At 39.1% G+C, this 18059-nt stretch overlaps 1 protein-coding gene across 2 annotated transcripts in view; it reads right to left on the bottom strand.

The window, feature by feature from the left end:
• TBCK (TBC1 domain containing kinase) overlaps positions 1 to 18059 on the bottom strand; it is an 87407-nt gene that overhangs the window by 61318 nt on the left and 8030 nt on the right. For both annotated transcript variants that reach the window (XM_053403897.1, XM_053403898.1), the window contains exon 3: positions 14328 to 14400. In XM_053403897.1, coding sequence (XP_053259872.1) covers positions 14328 to 14400 — 73 coding nt within the window. The remainder of the gene's footprint in view (positions 1 to 14327; positions 14401 to 18059) is intronic.

Here is an 18059-nt window from a genome sequence, read left to right as displayed (position 1 = left end):
ACCATCATTTTTATACTATTCCGCTCCCTGTGAATACTTAAGTTTAGAATTCTATCAGTAATTACTGTGAGGAAAATATGGGATGACATAAGCAGACAGGACGACTCTGAAGTTTCCTTTTTTAAAAATGTGTCTAACTGTTTTTGTTTGCACAAGACTCCAAAACATGAAACAACCCTAATTGAATGCAGAAATGTCTGCAGAGTCATACTACTTCTGGAACAAAATGCCCCATATACATCAATGGACGCTTTACTGGATGAGAGTACTTAAAAAATGTGGACTTTTTAATTATCCCCCTCAGAGTTCATAATTACGCCCGCTGGATGAACACACTAAAGAAGAAGACCGTCCTCTCCTTCCAGCCCCAAGACAATACTAATACAGACTGAACTTGTAAGAAGAATCTAAGCTGGTGATGTTGGATGCAGCTGGTGGTCAGAGGATATAATTTTTTTTTTAAAAAAACCCTCCTCCAAATTTACATAATGAAGCAGCAGGGATATAATTTGCTTTCATCTTCTTTAACAGGGACCCTCAGCTGTTTGGAAAATGCTTTTTAGTCTGAAATGCTAAATGAATCCCTAATGCTTCTGACCATTCGAAATTTATACCAAAGGATAGCCCACATTTTTTCTCTCAGCGCACGCAAATAGAAGCCCATTAAGAGTGGCAGGGGCTACAAGGGAGGATGAACAAACCTCTCCCTTTCTCATTTCCCCATTCTTAAATTCAATTCCCCAGATTTACACATCGTTTTTGGGTGTGTTTTTTAAAAGTCCTGATGAAAATACACCAATATTTTAATGTGGAGTTCTAATATATTATATGCACACAGTTTTGCCTAATACGCACATTATTTTGCAAAGCAATTTTCCCTAAAAGAGTGCCTTTTGGACGTTATTCTCACAACCATATTCACCTTTATTAACGATTTACACTAGCATATGCATTTTTTTGTACACATCACGAGGGCTGAGAACTGCATTGCAAAGTTCAGAGAAGCGGGAATTTCAAGGGATTGCTGCGTTTTGGTTTGCATACAATTTCAGAGCCTGCAGATTAGGTAAATGTGACCTAAATCAAATTTCTGCCCCATTCCTAACCAAGAGACAAGAAAGTGACCTTACACTTACCTCATAAGAATCTAACCTTGGGATTGAGTGCTCAGTACTTTTTAAGGTTCGGTGCAAACCGTTAAGAGGTAATGGATGATTAAGCAGTATACTAATTCTGTTAGATAAATAAATAACAAATACTGCAGAGCAGATGCATATGAAGAGGGAGCGAAGGGGATAATGGTGTGTATGTGTGTGTGTGTGTACGTGCAAAGTGGGTTCCACAATAGGAAAGAGGATATGGCATGGAAATGAGAGTGATCTATGTACAAGGAAGAGTTGAGAAAAGTGCAGAGGAGGGTGGAAGGGAAAAGGGGAAATGTGACTGCACAGGGGGTTGTGAAAAAGGAAGCGGTAAGAGGCTTGGAATTAGGTTCAAAGATGAAAGGGTCCGAAGGAGAAGGTGATGGATACTGAACTGTGGCAAGTGAGCTCTCCATAATAAAATGGCAGGTCTTAAAAGAACACACACACACACACACACACACACACCCTCTCCCTCCATGCAGTAAGTGTGCAGTAAACTTGTAACAGTCTGTTTTGGTATGCCAGAATGTACAATTTTTTAAAAAAAAATTTACGAGCTCTGACCAGTTTCCAAAAAAATGCGTGTGTGCGAGAGGGACAAGCGTACACAGCCAGAACTTCACATTCACTTTCCTCTCTTTCTCTTGAACCACTTGTTGGGTTTGGCTGTGGAAAAGGCTGTAGAGACAAGCACAGCTTTCTCACTTGTGTGTTTATCTATTCTTCGGATTCTGTTTCCAGCTTTATGGCTAAACCAATGCCAAACCCAAAGTGCATCCAAACAGAATTTTAAGCTGGAGATTCGCAAGGGTGAAACCTCGTTAAATCGGGAATAAACTGTGTAATACAGAGCTGGCCAGCTATGTGTCCAACCCCCAATGCTTTGGAGGCTCCTGTTGGACCATGGCTTTCATTTCAAAACAATTTCTATTTATAGATGAATTAATTTTTTGATAATAAACAAGGTGGCAAATTAAAAAGATAGGTGTATTATTTTCTCAGTTTGATTCTGCCAAGTTTTTCAGGTGTGACTCTCCTTTAGTGGTGGCACGGTAGTCTGTTCATTCACCGTTACTGAAACAGATCCATTTTAAACAAAGCATTCCATCTGCTTGGTGCGGGAAAAGAGGTTTTTCAAAATATAACCAGCTACTGGAATGAGTGGAATACCACATAATGCAAGTATCTTTGAGTCTGCAGAAGATGTTCATAAGAAATACAGAAGTTGTATTTCTTATAGTGAAAGAAAGACTGGAAAGGATGACCATTAGTGTATCCAGCACACCATAATCTCCTCTTCAGATTGAGGAATTATTAGAACAGAACACTTTGCACAGTTCAGCAGAGAAGCTCTGCCTGACCTTAAGGCTTCAGCAGCTTCTGCCACTGATGAACACACTGATAATAAAACACGAGTTGTTCTATTAAGTGCACATTCTTTAGGGTTAGCCTAGCTGTTACGTACCCCATCCTGATTTGATTACATACCACAAGCAAACACTTTTCTTCAATATTTTTATTAGCCATCATAAATAGAATGCTTTATCAAGGAGACTGTGGTTAATATATATATTATAGAATAAAACACTCCCAGACTGCAGAGTCTCACTTCATTTGCATGCAGCCGCAACTGACTACCAGACCTATTCACTTTCACAACTCACACTAAAGCCAGATTTTAAATCACAATGTAGATTCGAAATGCGAGTGTCAATTTCGGAGCCAGGCAAATAACTTTTTTATTTTTTTCCAGGCCTTTTGCATTCATTTTCATCTTGCCTGATGAGTTTTTTTTAAAAAAAGGTTTTAAACCATTCATATAGAATTTGATGCCTTTTGTATATATTCTCCTGTTTCCAATTTGTTGCTGGCAATGAAAAATTGGGAGAATCCTCTTGGGCTCAGGTCCTGTTTGCAGGCTTCCCACAAGAAAATGGTTAGCCACTGAGAGATCAGGATGCTGGGCTGAATGGGGCTTTGGTCAGATCCAGAAGAAATCTTTTTATGGTCTTTTTATGGCATTTGGAAACTGTGAAAGGAATTTGATGAGGATCATATAGTGTGGTACCTCAGGTTAAGAACTTAATTTGTTCTGGAGGTCTGTTCTCAACCTGAAACTGTTCTTAACCTGAGGTACCACTTTAGCTAATGGGGCCTCCCGCTGCTGCTGCTGCTGCGTGATTTCTGTTTTTATCCTGAAGCAAAGTTCTGAACCTGGGGTACTATTTCTGGGTTAGCGGAGTCTGTAACCTGAAGTGTCTGTAACCTGAAGCATCTGTAACCCAAGGTACCACTGTATATGAGTCTGAGCACTGGTCCATCTAGCTCATTACTGCTTACACTGAGAAAATTGTTTTTTTTTTCTCCCAAACCCTTGCCAAAGATTGAACCTGGGACTTCTGCAGCAAAAAGAACCAAGAGCCTTGCAACAGCAAATTTTATTATGACATAACCTTTGTTAGGCTTTCAAGATGCCACATGTTCCTTTGTTATTTTGTTTAAAACAAACAATTAATGGAAATGACAGGGGAGAAAGTGGGGTGAAAATTAAAAAACTAGGATAGATAAAATTAGGATTAAGCAAATTCATGGATGATAAATCCACCAACAGTTATTATGATTCGTGGGTAAGGAGTGGGGCTTTTGTGTGGTTGGAATGTGGCGTACTGTACAAAGGTAGCAGTTGCTTCCATTGCTCCAAAAGACATCCCCATCCCTGCCTCCATGGCTGGGTGGCAATGGCGCATGAAGAAGCTGCCTTATATACCGAGATAGACCACTGATCCATCAGGCTCGGTACTGTCAGCCACGACTTGCAGTTGCTATCCAGGGTTTTAGTTGGGGATCCTTCATAATAAGTCTTAACTAGAGTTGTCAAGGATTGACCCTGAGGCCTACTTCTGAGCTACAGCAATTTTAAATTTCTATTTAAATGTAATTAATACATATAGGCTCATGAAAGGAAAACTGAGGTTCACAAAGAGATTTTGGTCCAATTTTTACACACAAGCTTAATGATCGAACATGGTAATTATTCGTTCCACTGCTTAACATTAAGGTAAGTTTGTTGCATCAACTCTCGCACATGTGAAATTGTGCAAGATGTTTGGCTCACAACCCTTTGGATCCTGATCATGCTTTGTACAAAACCAACAACCACAGAAGTAATACAATCTTCCCATTAAAACCAACAATGATATTTATCAAGAACTGTTACCAAAAACCAACACCTTTTTCATGCAGGAGAGTAAAGACCTTTGGAGAATACAAATTGCCCTCTAGAGCCACTTTCAGATATTTAAAATATTTGGAAGCAAGTCTTTGGGTTTCTTTGTGCTTTTTCAGCTGCAATTCTTTTAAAAAACCAAGTCATTCATATTATTAGCATTATCCTCCCGATGTATTCCCCCCCAAAGAGTTCCCGACAGGAAATTACTAATTAATTTCATCATTATTTTTCTTTCCTTAAAAATATAAATAATATTGCATAGTGACCTTGTGTACTGTTTTCCAGCTTAAGTGTGTGCAAATCACAAAATCTGTCTTACAGCCTCCTCCTTGATAGCAAGGCCAAAAGGAATATATTGATTTAATAAAATGTAAAGCCATGAAAAAATGCTGACATAGCAGGCCACCAGGATTATGCACTGGGTTTCAACACACCATTTCAACAGATGACAATAACTGAGTAGAAACTTATTAAAATACTTTAAGTCCTCCCCCCTCTTTTTAACAAGTCAAATTCAATTTGATATGCATAGTAAAATGAAAAGGAGAAAAGGAACATCTAGTGTAGGACTTCCACAGGAAAAAACAAAACAAAAAGTGATTTCAAATATGAGATAATGGATTTTCTCAGTATTATAAAGCCCAGTTCAAAAGCCAGTTCCATAGGCAAAACTAACCTCCATCTTTCTCCTATCTCATCTTTCACAGTATCTCAATTATTCAGCTATTTAGAAATCCTTCCCTTCCCGTTGTCCCCTACTCCAAAGGCCCTATCAGTCAAAAGTACAGAAATATTGGTTGGGAGGGGGGGAGAGAAAGAATTGCAGAGAATGACCACAAAAGTTCTATCTGTAATTGTCATGGGTAGCACTGCAAGACAGAATGTCATCAGACAATCACAATCAGAAGTTAAGAGTTCTGGTCAAAGCACAGAAGCAGCACATTATCTGTTACCAAAAACAGATGAAAGAAATATGGCAAAGGGGGAGCTTCCAGTTCCTTTCCCAGACATATGCACACAAATGCACACGGACACACATATATCAAAATCTCAGCGCAAGAGTTGCTCTGATCAGCTCCCAAGCAAGCGAATGCTGATGGAGGAGGGAAAAAGTGATTTGTGCCCAAGGGAATGTTATGTGCACGTCTGTGAGTGAGCATGGAAGAAAGTAGGTGCATTCCTTATTGTAAGCCTTCTAAGCATCTATTTATCATATCAGGTAGATCTGACACCCTGCCAAAACAGTGAATTGAAGTTAAATCTGCCAGTCATTTTACAAACATGGCTTGCATTTGACTCTCTGTAAATCTGGCACCAAATGCTTTCAGCAGACACTGGATTCAGTCAAGAGCTCCAACTGGAAGCTCAAGCATGGATCTGACCCCAGCAGCATCGCTTGACATGTGGTACCAACAGTGCCGAATGCAAGCCACAGTTGCAAAGGGGGGGGGGGGAATCAAAGCACACTCTAAGGCATCTGATACGAAGTCAGGTGAGTGACCAGTGGCCTTACAGATCAAATAGATTCTTTGGCCCATCTCTACTGGAAATATGGTGGCAGAAACTAGCAACAGGACTTTCTAAAAGGGGAGCTCTCCTGCCTGGTTCCTCTTCCTTTCACTGGTTGTAAACTTAAAAAAAGAATAATTATTATTAAGGAAAGCCTTTGCAATGTAATCTTTTTGGCTGTTCTTAAACTGATTTTTATGTTGTGGAAAACCTCTATTTCTTCCCTGCCCTTTCTTGGATTGGCATTAGTGCAAACATTTACATGCCAACCTGAGGCACTCTTAAACTGGTTCTCAAAGTATATATTTAGGAACATTCTTGGGCTCACTTAAACTGGCAAGGAATGTTGAACTTTAGAAGGGGGGTTGTGTATGTGAGGGAACAGATGATTTCCCAAACTCTAAACTGGGGGTCACTGATCCAGTGCCTTCCAGATGTTGTTGGCCTCAAATTCCTACCAATCCCAGCCAGCATGGCCCATGGTCAACAGAGTTATAGTTCAGCAACATCTGGAAGGCACCACTTTGCTACCCCTCCTCTAAACGCTAGGCAAGTATTACTTCTGAACAAGGCCATTTATTTCAGAAACTTCCAAGACACAGGAAAAGTAGGGCAAGGCATTAACGCACCAAGTAAGCATTATTTAATAGATAGTCTGTTTGGGGAATAAAAGCTTTTGCAAACAAGCAAAGACGACATCTGTATTCAAGCAAAAGAAGTAGCTGATCAGGCATGCTACAGAAGTGTATGTGAAGATGTGATCAAAATCATCTGGATCAATGTTTGCAAATGAACATGCTGCAAATTATCCTAATTCTTCTTCACTATGAAGAAATTAATGATGTCCTTTATGATAAGGGGCATAATGGCTAGACTCAGATACTCTGTGAAATCATGGTTTGTGATATGTAACTGTAGTTTAAATTCCACAGAGTGGCTTAAGCTTCCAAGTGTGCAGCAGGCCAGCTGGGGTCTAGATCTGCTTGCTTTTGTTTCCTTTTTGTTTCCTTTTTTAAAATTTGTCTTTATTGATTTAAAATATCATCTTACATATATGTTACAAATAGTTACAGCAAAATTAAACACGAAAATATAAAAGAAAAAAAATAAAGAAAATAAAAACAAAAAAACAAAGGAGAGTTCACAATAAGAAATGAATATTGGTTATAACATCCTGTCTTTTCTAATAAAGTCTTCTGAAACTTCCAATCATTCTCGTACTTTTTCTATTGTCTTAATTTTATTGCACAGTTTGTTTTATAACTTTTCCTGTATATTTTTCTAGTATATTTATTCCATTTGTTTATTATATACAAGTATCATTCAGTTCTGCTAGGATAACATCACTTTTACAATATAATCTTATATATTCTTTGAATAGTCTCCATTCTCTGCTTGCCTTTGTTTCCTGTCTGCTCAGCATTCAACATCAAGCTCGCTTCCATTTTCATGGCGCAACAGTCTTCCAAGAGGTTTGTCAAGGCTCTGAAGAATCACCATCACATATTCCAACAGCAAACTCATTCTCTGAGTGAGGATCCTTACTTATATAACCAAAATGGCACCATCCACAAACAGAGGGTAGTATAAACAGGTGTGCGGGAACCCCAATATTTGCAGAAATACCGAAAAAATACCCTCCCAAAATCAATGAGGACTGAAAAGATAGGGGACTTAGAATGCTGTTTTTATTGGGGGCAGGGAGAGATGGAAATGAGTATTCAGGAAGAATGAGCCTAACAACAACTCTCCCTACCTTTGATTCCCAATAACTGGTATTCAGAGGCTTACTGCATGCTTTGTAAACCAGCTTAAAACTGTGGTTTCAGATCCTAGTCACAAAACCTGCTAGCTGGCTCAGGCTTGGGCATGAAAATCCTGGTTCAGCAAAACAAATGTGATTTTACATGACCTCCAGGCTGGCTCAGAGCAAGTGGTAACGTTTATTGTTACATTAACACCTTCTGCTATAGATTGAATTACTCTGCATACCAGCTTCAGCTCCCATTTTATATTTACTAAAAATTCAAACTAATTAAGAAAAGCAGTATTGGATAGTGCATAAACAAGACATGACTAATGGATTTCTTTTGCTTCATGACTTCACATCAATAAATGCTATTTTGGAAATGAATTACTGGGAAAGGATTAAAATGGAAATAAACAAATACCCAACTATATATATGTTGTTATACTTGATTGTGACAAACAGTTGTGTGTTTTTAAAAATAAGTTTCTTGATTACCTACTTCCATACTTTCCCATTATTTTAATATTCCCTTGCTCTTCAGCTTATTTGCTCAGACTGGTTGCACTTTTCTACATCCGTAGCAGCAAGACTTAAATCATGTTTATATTGTAAGAATGAAAACATAATAATTAGTTCCAGAAAGGTGTTGTAGAAAGGTATTTTAACTCAGAAAGACTGCATTTTGAGCTATGCCCCTTTCTCCTTAATCCTTCTTTTACTGAGAGACATACAGTATTCAGTATTTTCAAAAGAATTATCTTAGAAATAGCTACTCAACTGTGTCACCCCCAAAACTTGATTTTACTCAAAACGAGCTCACTTTCCACAGACTCCAATCTCCTAATCCAACCTAAACATATTCATCGCATTAGTTAAAACAGAGCTGGAGAACAGGTCACTCTCAAGATGTTTCTGGAGTCCAGCTCCCATCAGCACCAGTCAGCGTTGCCAATGGTTAGGGTCAACTGTGAACCTGAAGACTCAACATCATTTAGAGGGCCAAAGGCCTCTTCAGTGTTCCAAATGAAAGCACCACATACACAACCCTTGAAGCCGTATCAATGGCTGCTTCTGAATTGGAATCATATGAGTGTTCACAGTTGCTGGAAAACATTTGCCTTCCTCTTACCCCTTTCCTCATCTTATTTTGTTTTTTTATAAGCTACATGTTTACCCTTTGGAGAACCTTTTTCACATAAAGCCTACCTCCCATTTGATTTTGGAACACAATACAAACGGTAATGCATTTATAGCAGAGGATGGAACAAAGACATCTAATACATGGAGTAGACAATAGTTTAATAAGAGCAAATAAAACCTACTCATCCGAGTCAGATCATGTTTTCCACCAAGCTAGTAAACAGCTGCAGACAGAGTCTGCTTCCGATCAAAGGGTCTATGTATAACATATTATACCTCTGTATCTCTCTGATGGTTCACTGGTAATTTTTCAAAACCATAACCTCTGAAACATATGACAACTATATTTTATTGAAGACATACTATGACCACTCTGCTCACGAATTCAGAACAATTCAAAATGCATAATGCAGGTGCCAAAAGACATCTAAATACTCCATCTGTTGGCTTTTGTGATTGTAAAATTGCAAAAGGCTTCAAAAAGGAAAGTAGGGCATTTTAAAGTATAATGTGAAAAAATAATAACAGAATGGTGTGTGTGCTTATTTTCAGTCTTCAGAAGAAAACATTTCTCAACTAACAGCTTTAAAAGGTAGTGTAATGGCTTTAGGGGTTGCTTGTGCGTAAATAGCCGCCGCTCTGGGCTAGGTTGGCTGGTTAAACCATTTCTCGCTGGACAGCCATCCACTCCGTGGCTGTTCAGTCGCTGGCAGAATCCGTCAGTGGGCGTTTCTTAAACCTTTTCCAACATAAAAGTTGTTTGACGCCCAGTCTCCTCCTACTCTCCCTGCACGGAAGTCTTCTGCGCAGGGAGGGCGTGGGTAGCGGAGGACCTGTGCTCTCCCCACTGGTGTCCAGTGAAGAGTCCCGGAGCCTGCTCTCTGCTTCCCCCATTGGCCCCCCTCTATCCCTGGTGTTGCGCTGATTTTCTTCCTCAACAGGAGACCTGCCTCTCTCCCTGCTTGGCCCCTCTCCAGCATCGTTGTGGAGCCGAGCCTCCTCCTCTAGTTCCGATGGCAGTTCCCTGACAGGTAGCTTGTAGGACTCTGCACCTCTGACTAGAAAAACTGGAATTCAAAGGCAGGCAATTTACAAAGCTGTAAAACCACTAAGGCTACAATCTTCGACAAACTTACTAGAAAGCAAGCCTCATGGAGCCTAGTCAGACTTCTGAGTAAACAGAAACAGGGTTGTGTTGCATGACACTAGCTAGAACTTAATAAGGTTGTTGAATTTCAATTGAAACCAATATTCTAATTAGAATGAAAAATCCACTTTGATTATTTGCTTGTACTTTGAACAAATAAATGTTAAATGACAATCTTTTGCTATGCAGACAGACAGACATATATGGCAGCTACTCTTATGAACAAGATTGCCCTTCTACTGGCAGGCTACAAACATAGCACATTCCTTTCCAAGATTGTATACTGCAATTTTATTGATATCGAGTTGTTGTTCCAATATTTAAATTCCAGAGTCAGATTTAGAGTCAATATCCAGACGGGAAAAATTTCTCAAGCCACAACATTTTGCAAAATGCAATTACAGCTGCAGTCATTATTTTATTATTATTATTGCATTGCATTCATGAAATTTGTATACCGCCTTTCATTCGAAGATCACAAGGAGCTTTGCAACAAAAAAATACGAAATGAGAACACAAAATATATAACAAAAAAACTAACAGACTAAGAAACCAATAAGCCGCCTCCAATGAACACATTTAAGAGGCTATAGTACTATCAGGAATCCTATCAGCTCAGATGTGCCCTAAGTTCATTTGAGATGCAGACAGAAGAAAACCAAGCTGTCCATCATTTACTGTGAAATGCAATGCATGCTTACCCACCGTGTTCACTGGGGCTTACTCTCTTGTAAGCATGCATAGGCTTACAGCCTTGGTCTAATTCTTGAAGTTCTTTATTCTAAACCAAATGTTTCAGATCCTGACACCTACTGAGAAGTGGTTATATCAGTTTCCCAGTGTTCGTGGGGCTGAGTGTTCTGCTAACATTTCACCTTCTACAACTATACCTATACTGTTGCCCAGGTTATTTCAACAAGGTTGCTGAGAACGTATGGTAGAGGTAATAATATACTCTCAAGAGGCTTTGAAGATCATTACGGTTAACAAAAGGTTTCCATTATCCAAAATGTATCCATCTGGGGATACACAGAGATCATAACAGAAAAGCGTGCTGCAATGTTTCTGTGGAATGTTTAGCTTCCTGACTGAGTTACAAGAGAAGCCAAATGTAGCGTAACTATTTCAGATATCTAACTTTGGAGTTAGAAATTCTGATAAGCTCTTCTAAAGTAGTGTCCTAGTGGAATATCACCACCTTATGGAAAAGGGGGAGAAAAAGGAGGACGGTTCTCGTGGACTCAAAAACAGAACTGTGCCGAAACACCTATGCAAACGTTACCTCATATGTAATCGGTATAATGATGCATGACTTCATAAGATTAACTGCAAATAACTATCAGACAGCTGTATAGCCTGCTGTTTTGCAATATGCATGGAAAGATGGACCGTCCACCCATGGTATATCTTCAGTTTCAGCAACAGCCTAATAGAAGATTTCCTGCTGACTTGACATCAGCTTGTGGTACAGGTGCAAAGGACTTATTTCCTGGCAAGTGCAAGAAGAATTAATCTATAAACCATAAGGACAGCTTCTCCCATTCCATAACAGTTTGTGAAATTAATTGCAATAGCATGCATATCAACTTTGGGTATAAAACCTGTTCTATCATGAGCTAATATAATCAAAACAAGTACGGGGGAGGACCCCAAATAGTTCCCTACAAAGCTAATTGACGGAGATGGATTGAATAGCATAACTGGGAATTGCTCTTTCTTAAATTATTTCTGGCTATTGAAAGGTCTTATGACAGAAACAAAAAGATGTCAATTTTAATTACCTGAAAAACAATGGGAAATGTTTCAGTTGGTCTCAGTGAAAGTATCCCTGAGGTGAAACAGCTTCTCTTTTGCATAGTATGAACTCGAAATTTTGCTGCATGTGCTGGCTTGAGAAATACACACAAAAAAAGCCTTGAGGGAGGCACATTTCTTTTCTGATTTGGGCTTTATATTTTTTTTTAGAAATTATGCTTCCATAAAAAATCACCACTGGCTGGGCATTTCTCTTAAGATAGGTGAGAAAAAACTTTCAGTCTTTTGCCTTGCTGGGCAAAGGGGGAAATAAAGGACTGGACATTAAAATAATGCTTCAGGAAAAAATATGAAGGCAAACTCACTTTGGAGATACTTTAGACAGACAGTACAACATTTTGATACAGGTTGGGCCAAAACATTATTCCTGGACTTAGTAGCATCCCCGAGAGCTGACATAACTCAGTGCCTAAAAGCGAAACCCTGTATATGAAACTAAGAAGCAAGTCCTATGACGTTCAATAGAGCTTACTCCCAGGTAAGGGACAAAGCTACAAATCCCCAATTCAAATGTTGCTTCTGCCACTATCTCTCAGCTTCAACACCCCCTCACCCAGCAAAAGGAGAAAACAATACTGACTTACATTACAGGGTTGCTAGAATTACAAAAAGCAATGAAAAGAGTTTGTGAAATGATTTGAAAGTTTAAAATACAGAGTATTTTTTTATTTTACTGAGTTCTTATTTTATTCGGCAAGATTTAAATACCACTTAATTGACAAAAATACCCTCAATTTATTATTGTGCTTTTGTTCCTTACTCCCTTCTAAATCACCTAGGAACATAAATTAATTCTGAAGGCACAGGATGTAAATTATGTAAAGGAATATCCTAGTTTTAATGTACCATTAGGAAATGTGGTATCTATAATCTTTGGTGACCGGGGCTTAGAAGTCTTCCATCACAGCAAACTGTTAATTGTTAAGCAATCTGCTATATATCTCTGATATCCACTGAACAGACATGCACCCTCTCATTGGGTATAATCTATAAACCAATATCTGTCAACATGCAATGAAGATAAAATTTAGAGCTCACTCCATCCATATGCCAAGCACAAATGGCAGGACTCGGATAGAAGCATTCTCAGTTTCTGCTCTACGGCCAAGGGGACAATTGGGGATTATTCTGCAGGAGTTGGCACTTAATGACCTGGTGGTAAAATAATTTCTGAGATACATTATTTCCAATCCATTTCAAAATGTGTTAAATTGCCCCTTATGTCTTCAATCCAGCTAACTAAATCAGTAGGAAAGAATCTAAATTCAACAAAAGTGAAATGGAAATATTAACACTAAGCCAGGTAAGGCCAAGGCTGGAGAATTCAGCCACAGCACAAGTTTGGTCTCATTTATGGGGTGAGTGCAAAGGGGACTCTGAGATCTAATTTGCACACTTTATTTGAAAAGTACTTTTTATTCTATGTAATAAGAAATTTTGGTAGATTTGATCGTGGTTTTACTGCATATGTATCAACTGTTTTTTGTTTTGTTTTTCCTTCTTTGGATGATGCTATGGCTTTTGGCTAGTGCAATAAAAGTTTCTCTCTCTCTCTCTCCCTATTTTCATATTTATCAAGACGCAGACACCACTGTAAGAGCCTGATCCTAGGGATGCAGTGTTCTCGGAGGAAATCCTCCTAAGCACTATTCCTGTGCCAAAATCCAGCCCCATTCCCTAAAGATTCTAAAAATGTACACATGCACAATCTACCTGCACAATCTGTACCCCAAAGAGGGTGCAAATTACGCAAAGCAGCTCCATGCATGCAGACTTTATGTGCAAACAGTTTGTAGGTTCCATTTACAGCTTCAGATAACTGTGCAAACAGGAAGCAAAAGGCACTTCCTGTATCCATTTCTCTGTATGTGTCATATCAACAGGGATACTGTGCTATGCTACCAGTCTAAGGCCAGAAGCAGACAGGGTTGCCATGCTATCCTCTGCGCTGAGCAGAGGTATGGCTGAGGCTTCCTGATCCCCTCACCTGGCTAGAATGTAGTCTTTTGTCAGCTGGAAGAAAATAATGTTGTAATCTCTGTTCTGCATTTTACATTGCACAGCAATATCAAATGTCCTGAACCTGATGCTGCACTTTATATCATATAGCAATACAGAAACTGCAGGGAAACATCAAGATATATACTTTCATTTTCTTTTCATATAGAAATGAAACTAACATTCATCATTTAGAAGCTTAAAACCCTGCACAACTAATGCACAAGCACTGTCATGTACACACAATTCCTCAATACTTTTCAGGTTGGCTTTAAAAAAAACCCAAAACTCATTATCTGAAACATAACTTAAAACACAAACAAAGCATATTGGAAGAATTTGCTGGCAGGTTCCAGTACTTTCATCGTAAAATCGTAAAACTTTTGTGAAGAAGTAAATATATGCTTCATCCTAAGCATGTGTTTATCTGGCTGCCAGAAGGATAAAGTACTGGAAGATGTCAGCTTTGAATCTGTTAGACCTGCAAAGGTAGTTAACGTTTTAAAAGAAAAAGTGCATCTGGACTTTGTAACTTAAAGTAGATAAACCTTTCAGTTTGCATGTTTCCTTGCAATGTTTTTCTTGATACCATACCTCACTGGTTTCCTGTCTCGAAGCAAATCTTCCAGACTCTTTCCACAGTGTTCCGCAACAACCACTAGCCTCTCTGATGAAAAATATACACAGAGAGACAGATTTAGTATCTCAGTGCACACAGGCACAAAAACACTTTCACTCTTGCATCCCACTGAAATTAAAACCATATTATGGTAACGCTGCATCTCATAATACAAAGAGGATGTCTACTTATTTTAGGGGGATAGAAAATCATACTGAGTATACGTTACATGGAATATAACCAAATTAACACGTAGATGGCAATTATTTGCAGCCAACAACTGTCTAGAGTAATTTCAGTGTTAAGAACATATGATTATTTTTTTTCTCATTATACAACAACAACCATGGTGCGTGGGGGGGGGGAATAGAGTAAATAGAAAATTTCTGTGATGGGCTGTTTTTACTGATCAATATTTTTTTATTTGTTTTTGGTTGTATTCCACCAGTTTCTGATTTGGCAGTTTTTATGGAGTGTGTGCTTTTAGCATGGTAAAGATTTTGTTATTATTGTTTTGGTTATAAACTTTGAATATCATAGAATCATAGAGTTGGAAGAGACCACAAGGGCCATTGAGTCCAACCCCCTGCCATTGTATACATTTTATATCTCTCCATGTTGCCTTGGGTCATTTTTGAAAAAGGTAACTAAGATTTTTTTTTTAGCAACTATTGCCATTTTTTGAAAGTTTCTTTGTCAGTTTTACGGTCAGTATTTCCGATTTTCTACTTTTTCTAAATGCATTTGGAAATGTATTAGAAACTTCCAGTGTGGTGTAGTGGTTAAGAGCGGTAGTCTCGTAATCTGGGGAACCGGGTTCGCGTCTCCGCTCCTCCACATGCAGCTGCTGGGTGACCTTGGGCCAGTCACACTTCTTTGAAGTCTCTCAGCCCCACTCACCTCACAGAGTGTTTGTTGTGGGGGAGGAAGGGAAAGGAGAATGTTAGCCGCTTTGAGACTCCTGAAGGGGAGTGAAAGGCGGGATATCAAATCCAAACTCTTCTTCTTCTTCTTATTATTATATTAGCTACTCTTTCAGTATCAAAATTACCAAGTTTTTTGTGTAAGTGAAGGAAGACAAGAACGAAAGAAATAGATAAGTGGGTATCATTTTTTTGTTGGAATAGGGCTAGTATAATAATAGCAAAATACACAAATTGTTTCAATTGCTACAAGTACATATGGGTTAACCTACTCGCTTGTTATTTTCTCCATTTCTTTTATTTACCACATTGAGGAGATAGACCACTGTTTTTGAAAAGGAACATTTCTCCATTACTGTGAAGGAGAGCAATTTTTAAGGCATAGCACTCGCTCCTTTTGTACATTTACAAACATTAATCACACCATTTCCCCCACATAAAGCTTAGTTTACAATTTATTTATTTTTAATGCAAGAAAGTACCATACTTTTCCATGTATAAGACTAGGTTTTTTTCTTTAAAAATGATTCTAAGAAGTGTGGATCGTATTATACATGAAGCCATCTCCCCCCATTTTCTTAAATTTGAGTCCCCCCAAATAGGGGGGTATTTCAGTTGCAGGTCCCCAACAAGACATAATTTTAGAGGCCCATACTTATAAGAATCGTGCGCCAGCCCTGGAAAGGTCCCTTGCAATTGTTCCTCTGACATCAGTGCACTGATGGCGGAGAGGTCAAAATGGGGGGGGGGGGTTGGCATTTCAGTAGCATGTTGGGAGTTGATAGGGGGAGGCTTCAGATCTGTTCAATCCTTCCATTCCCACAATATGCCCTCAATATGGCATGTGTGCCCTGGGGCTGGATCGAATGAGAGGGAATACATTATTTAAAGAATACCTCAAGACAGCCAATGGAAGGGGGCCAAGAGAAAACACTACCCACCCACTCCACCTAGTGCCCTGCTGGACACCAGCTTTCGATTTGACAGCTCATCCACCGCAAGTACCGCCTCTCCCAACCCAGTAAGATTTCTCTTTTAAGCAACTGAAATATATAAACCGTGTTATTTAGGAATGGACTGTAATGGTGAAAAAGGAATAGGAATTCAGAGATCAACTGAAGGAAAACAGTGCCTCATGCTGAAACCTCTCCTGCCCTCACCAACTCCATTCACACAGGGGTATCGATTGCCTTACTATTATCCACAACTGAGGTGCGTGGATGAGCATGGGGAACAGTTACCCTGAACATGATGCTGTGGCAGCCACCAAAATCTTAGTAATTGTCAACATGGTTCCCGATAACAGCATTATTTAAGGCAGGATTTCCTAAACTGTGCTCCCTGAGCTTCATTTGGGTGGTCTGTGGATTTTGGTTGAGGATGGTATATCCATCCCATTAAATATCCACATTGGTTTTTAAATGCATTAGTAGTGTTTCTTTTATATCTTGTATTGTATTTTCTGGTATTACAATTTGAATTCCATGGAAATTCAAACAAATAAAAAGAGATCGTGACAGGCACATCCATTCTGCTGCACTAATTTTGTTATAAAATGCACCGCCAGCTAAGACTATTTTTGGATTTTCCTCTCTGAGCTCCGTCATAATACATTATTCTGGTATAGCTGTAAGAATATTGCCATGCTATGTACAACCACCTCTCCTTTAAAACAGATTTACAATGTGAAGCTTCTCCTCTGCTTTGCCAGACATTCTGCTTAGCTATACAGCAAAAGCTACAGTTAAATAAAATTCACCATGTAAAAGAAAAGAAACTTCACTTAAAAGTAATAAAACTGATCCCAGGTGTAACAGTCACCCTCCACCCCTGCCAAGATACCAAGAAAGCACGATCATATTGAATAAGTTTGGAACAGTTTATAGAAGACAGGAAAACCCTGACTTCTGAACTAACTCTTCTTCTTTGGCGATCACTCGTAGCAGAGTAAGATTGTCTTCCATAAACACGGTTTTAACGATGAGTCTGTAAGTGACTGTGGAGGCCAATTCTGGATCCACACGTCCTTCCACAGTGGGGACATTGGTTCCCAGGTGGGAGTTGATCACGGTGTGGATTTGCCAAGTGTGCCTTCCTCTTAGCATGTTTCTCCCTTTCATCCTGCGTTCGAGTATCTTCAAAGCCCATGACACCTTTGGTAAAGGCTGTTCTCCAACTGGAGCGCTCACAGGCCAGTGTTTCCCAGTTGTTGGTGTTTATACTACATTTTTTTTAGATTTGCCTTGAGACAGACTTTAAACCTCTTTTGTTGGCCACCAGCATTACGCTTTTCATTTTTAAGTTGGAATAGAGTAGTTGCTTTGGAAGATGATAATCAGGCATCTGCACAACATGACCAGTCCAACGAAGTTGTGTTGAAGAATCATTGCTTCAACACTGGTGATCTTTGCTTCATCCAGTACACTGATATTAGTTCGCCTGTCTTCCTAAGCAATGTGTAAGATTTTTCGGAAAATACAATGCCCTTTAAAGGACAGGTCACATGTGATATCCAGCATGAGAATGGGAAAATCAAAAATGTAAATGGAACAAATAAAGTCAAGCGAAAAACTGAACAGCCGATTATAAGCAGCACATAGAGCAGCATGCCAGGCAAGTTGTGAGGAAGGCTTTGTATCTTTCAAGGAGCCCTCTGTGTGCATACAGAGACAGGCTGCACACATAGCATTGCAGTTCTCCTCACAGGAGGAATATGTAAGATTACAAAGATGCACTTAAGAGATGGCATTTTGCAAAGGAACTAGCCTGCTAAAATGGGCATAG

The sequence above is a fragment of the Podarcis raffonei genome, chromosome 9 (assembly GCF_027172205.1).
Source record: "Podarcis raffonei isolate rPodRaf1 chromosome 9, rPodRaf1.pri, whole genome shotgun sequence".
NCBI classification, from domain to species: domain Eukaryota; kingdom Metazoa; phylum Chordata; class Lepidosauria; order Squamata; family Lacertidae; genus Podarcis; species Podarcis raffonei.
This window is presented reverse-complemented; position numbering and strand designations above follow the sequence as displayed.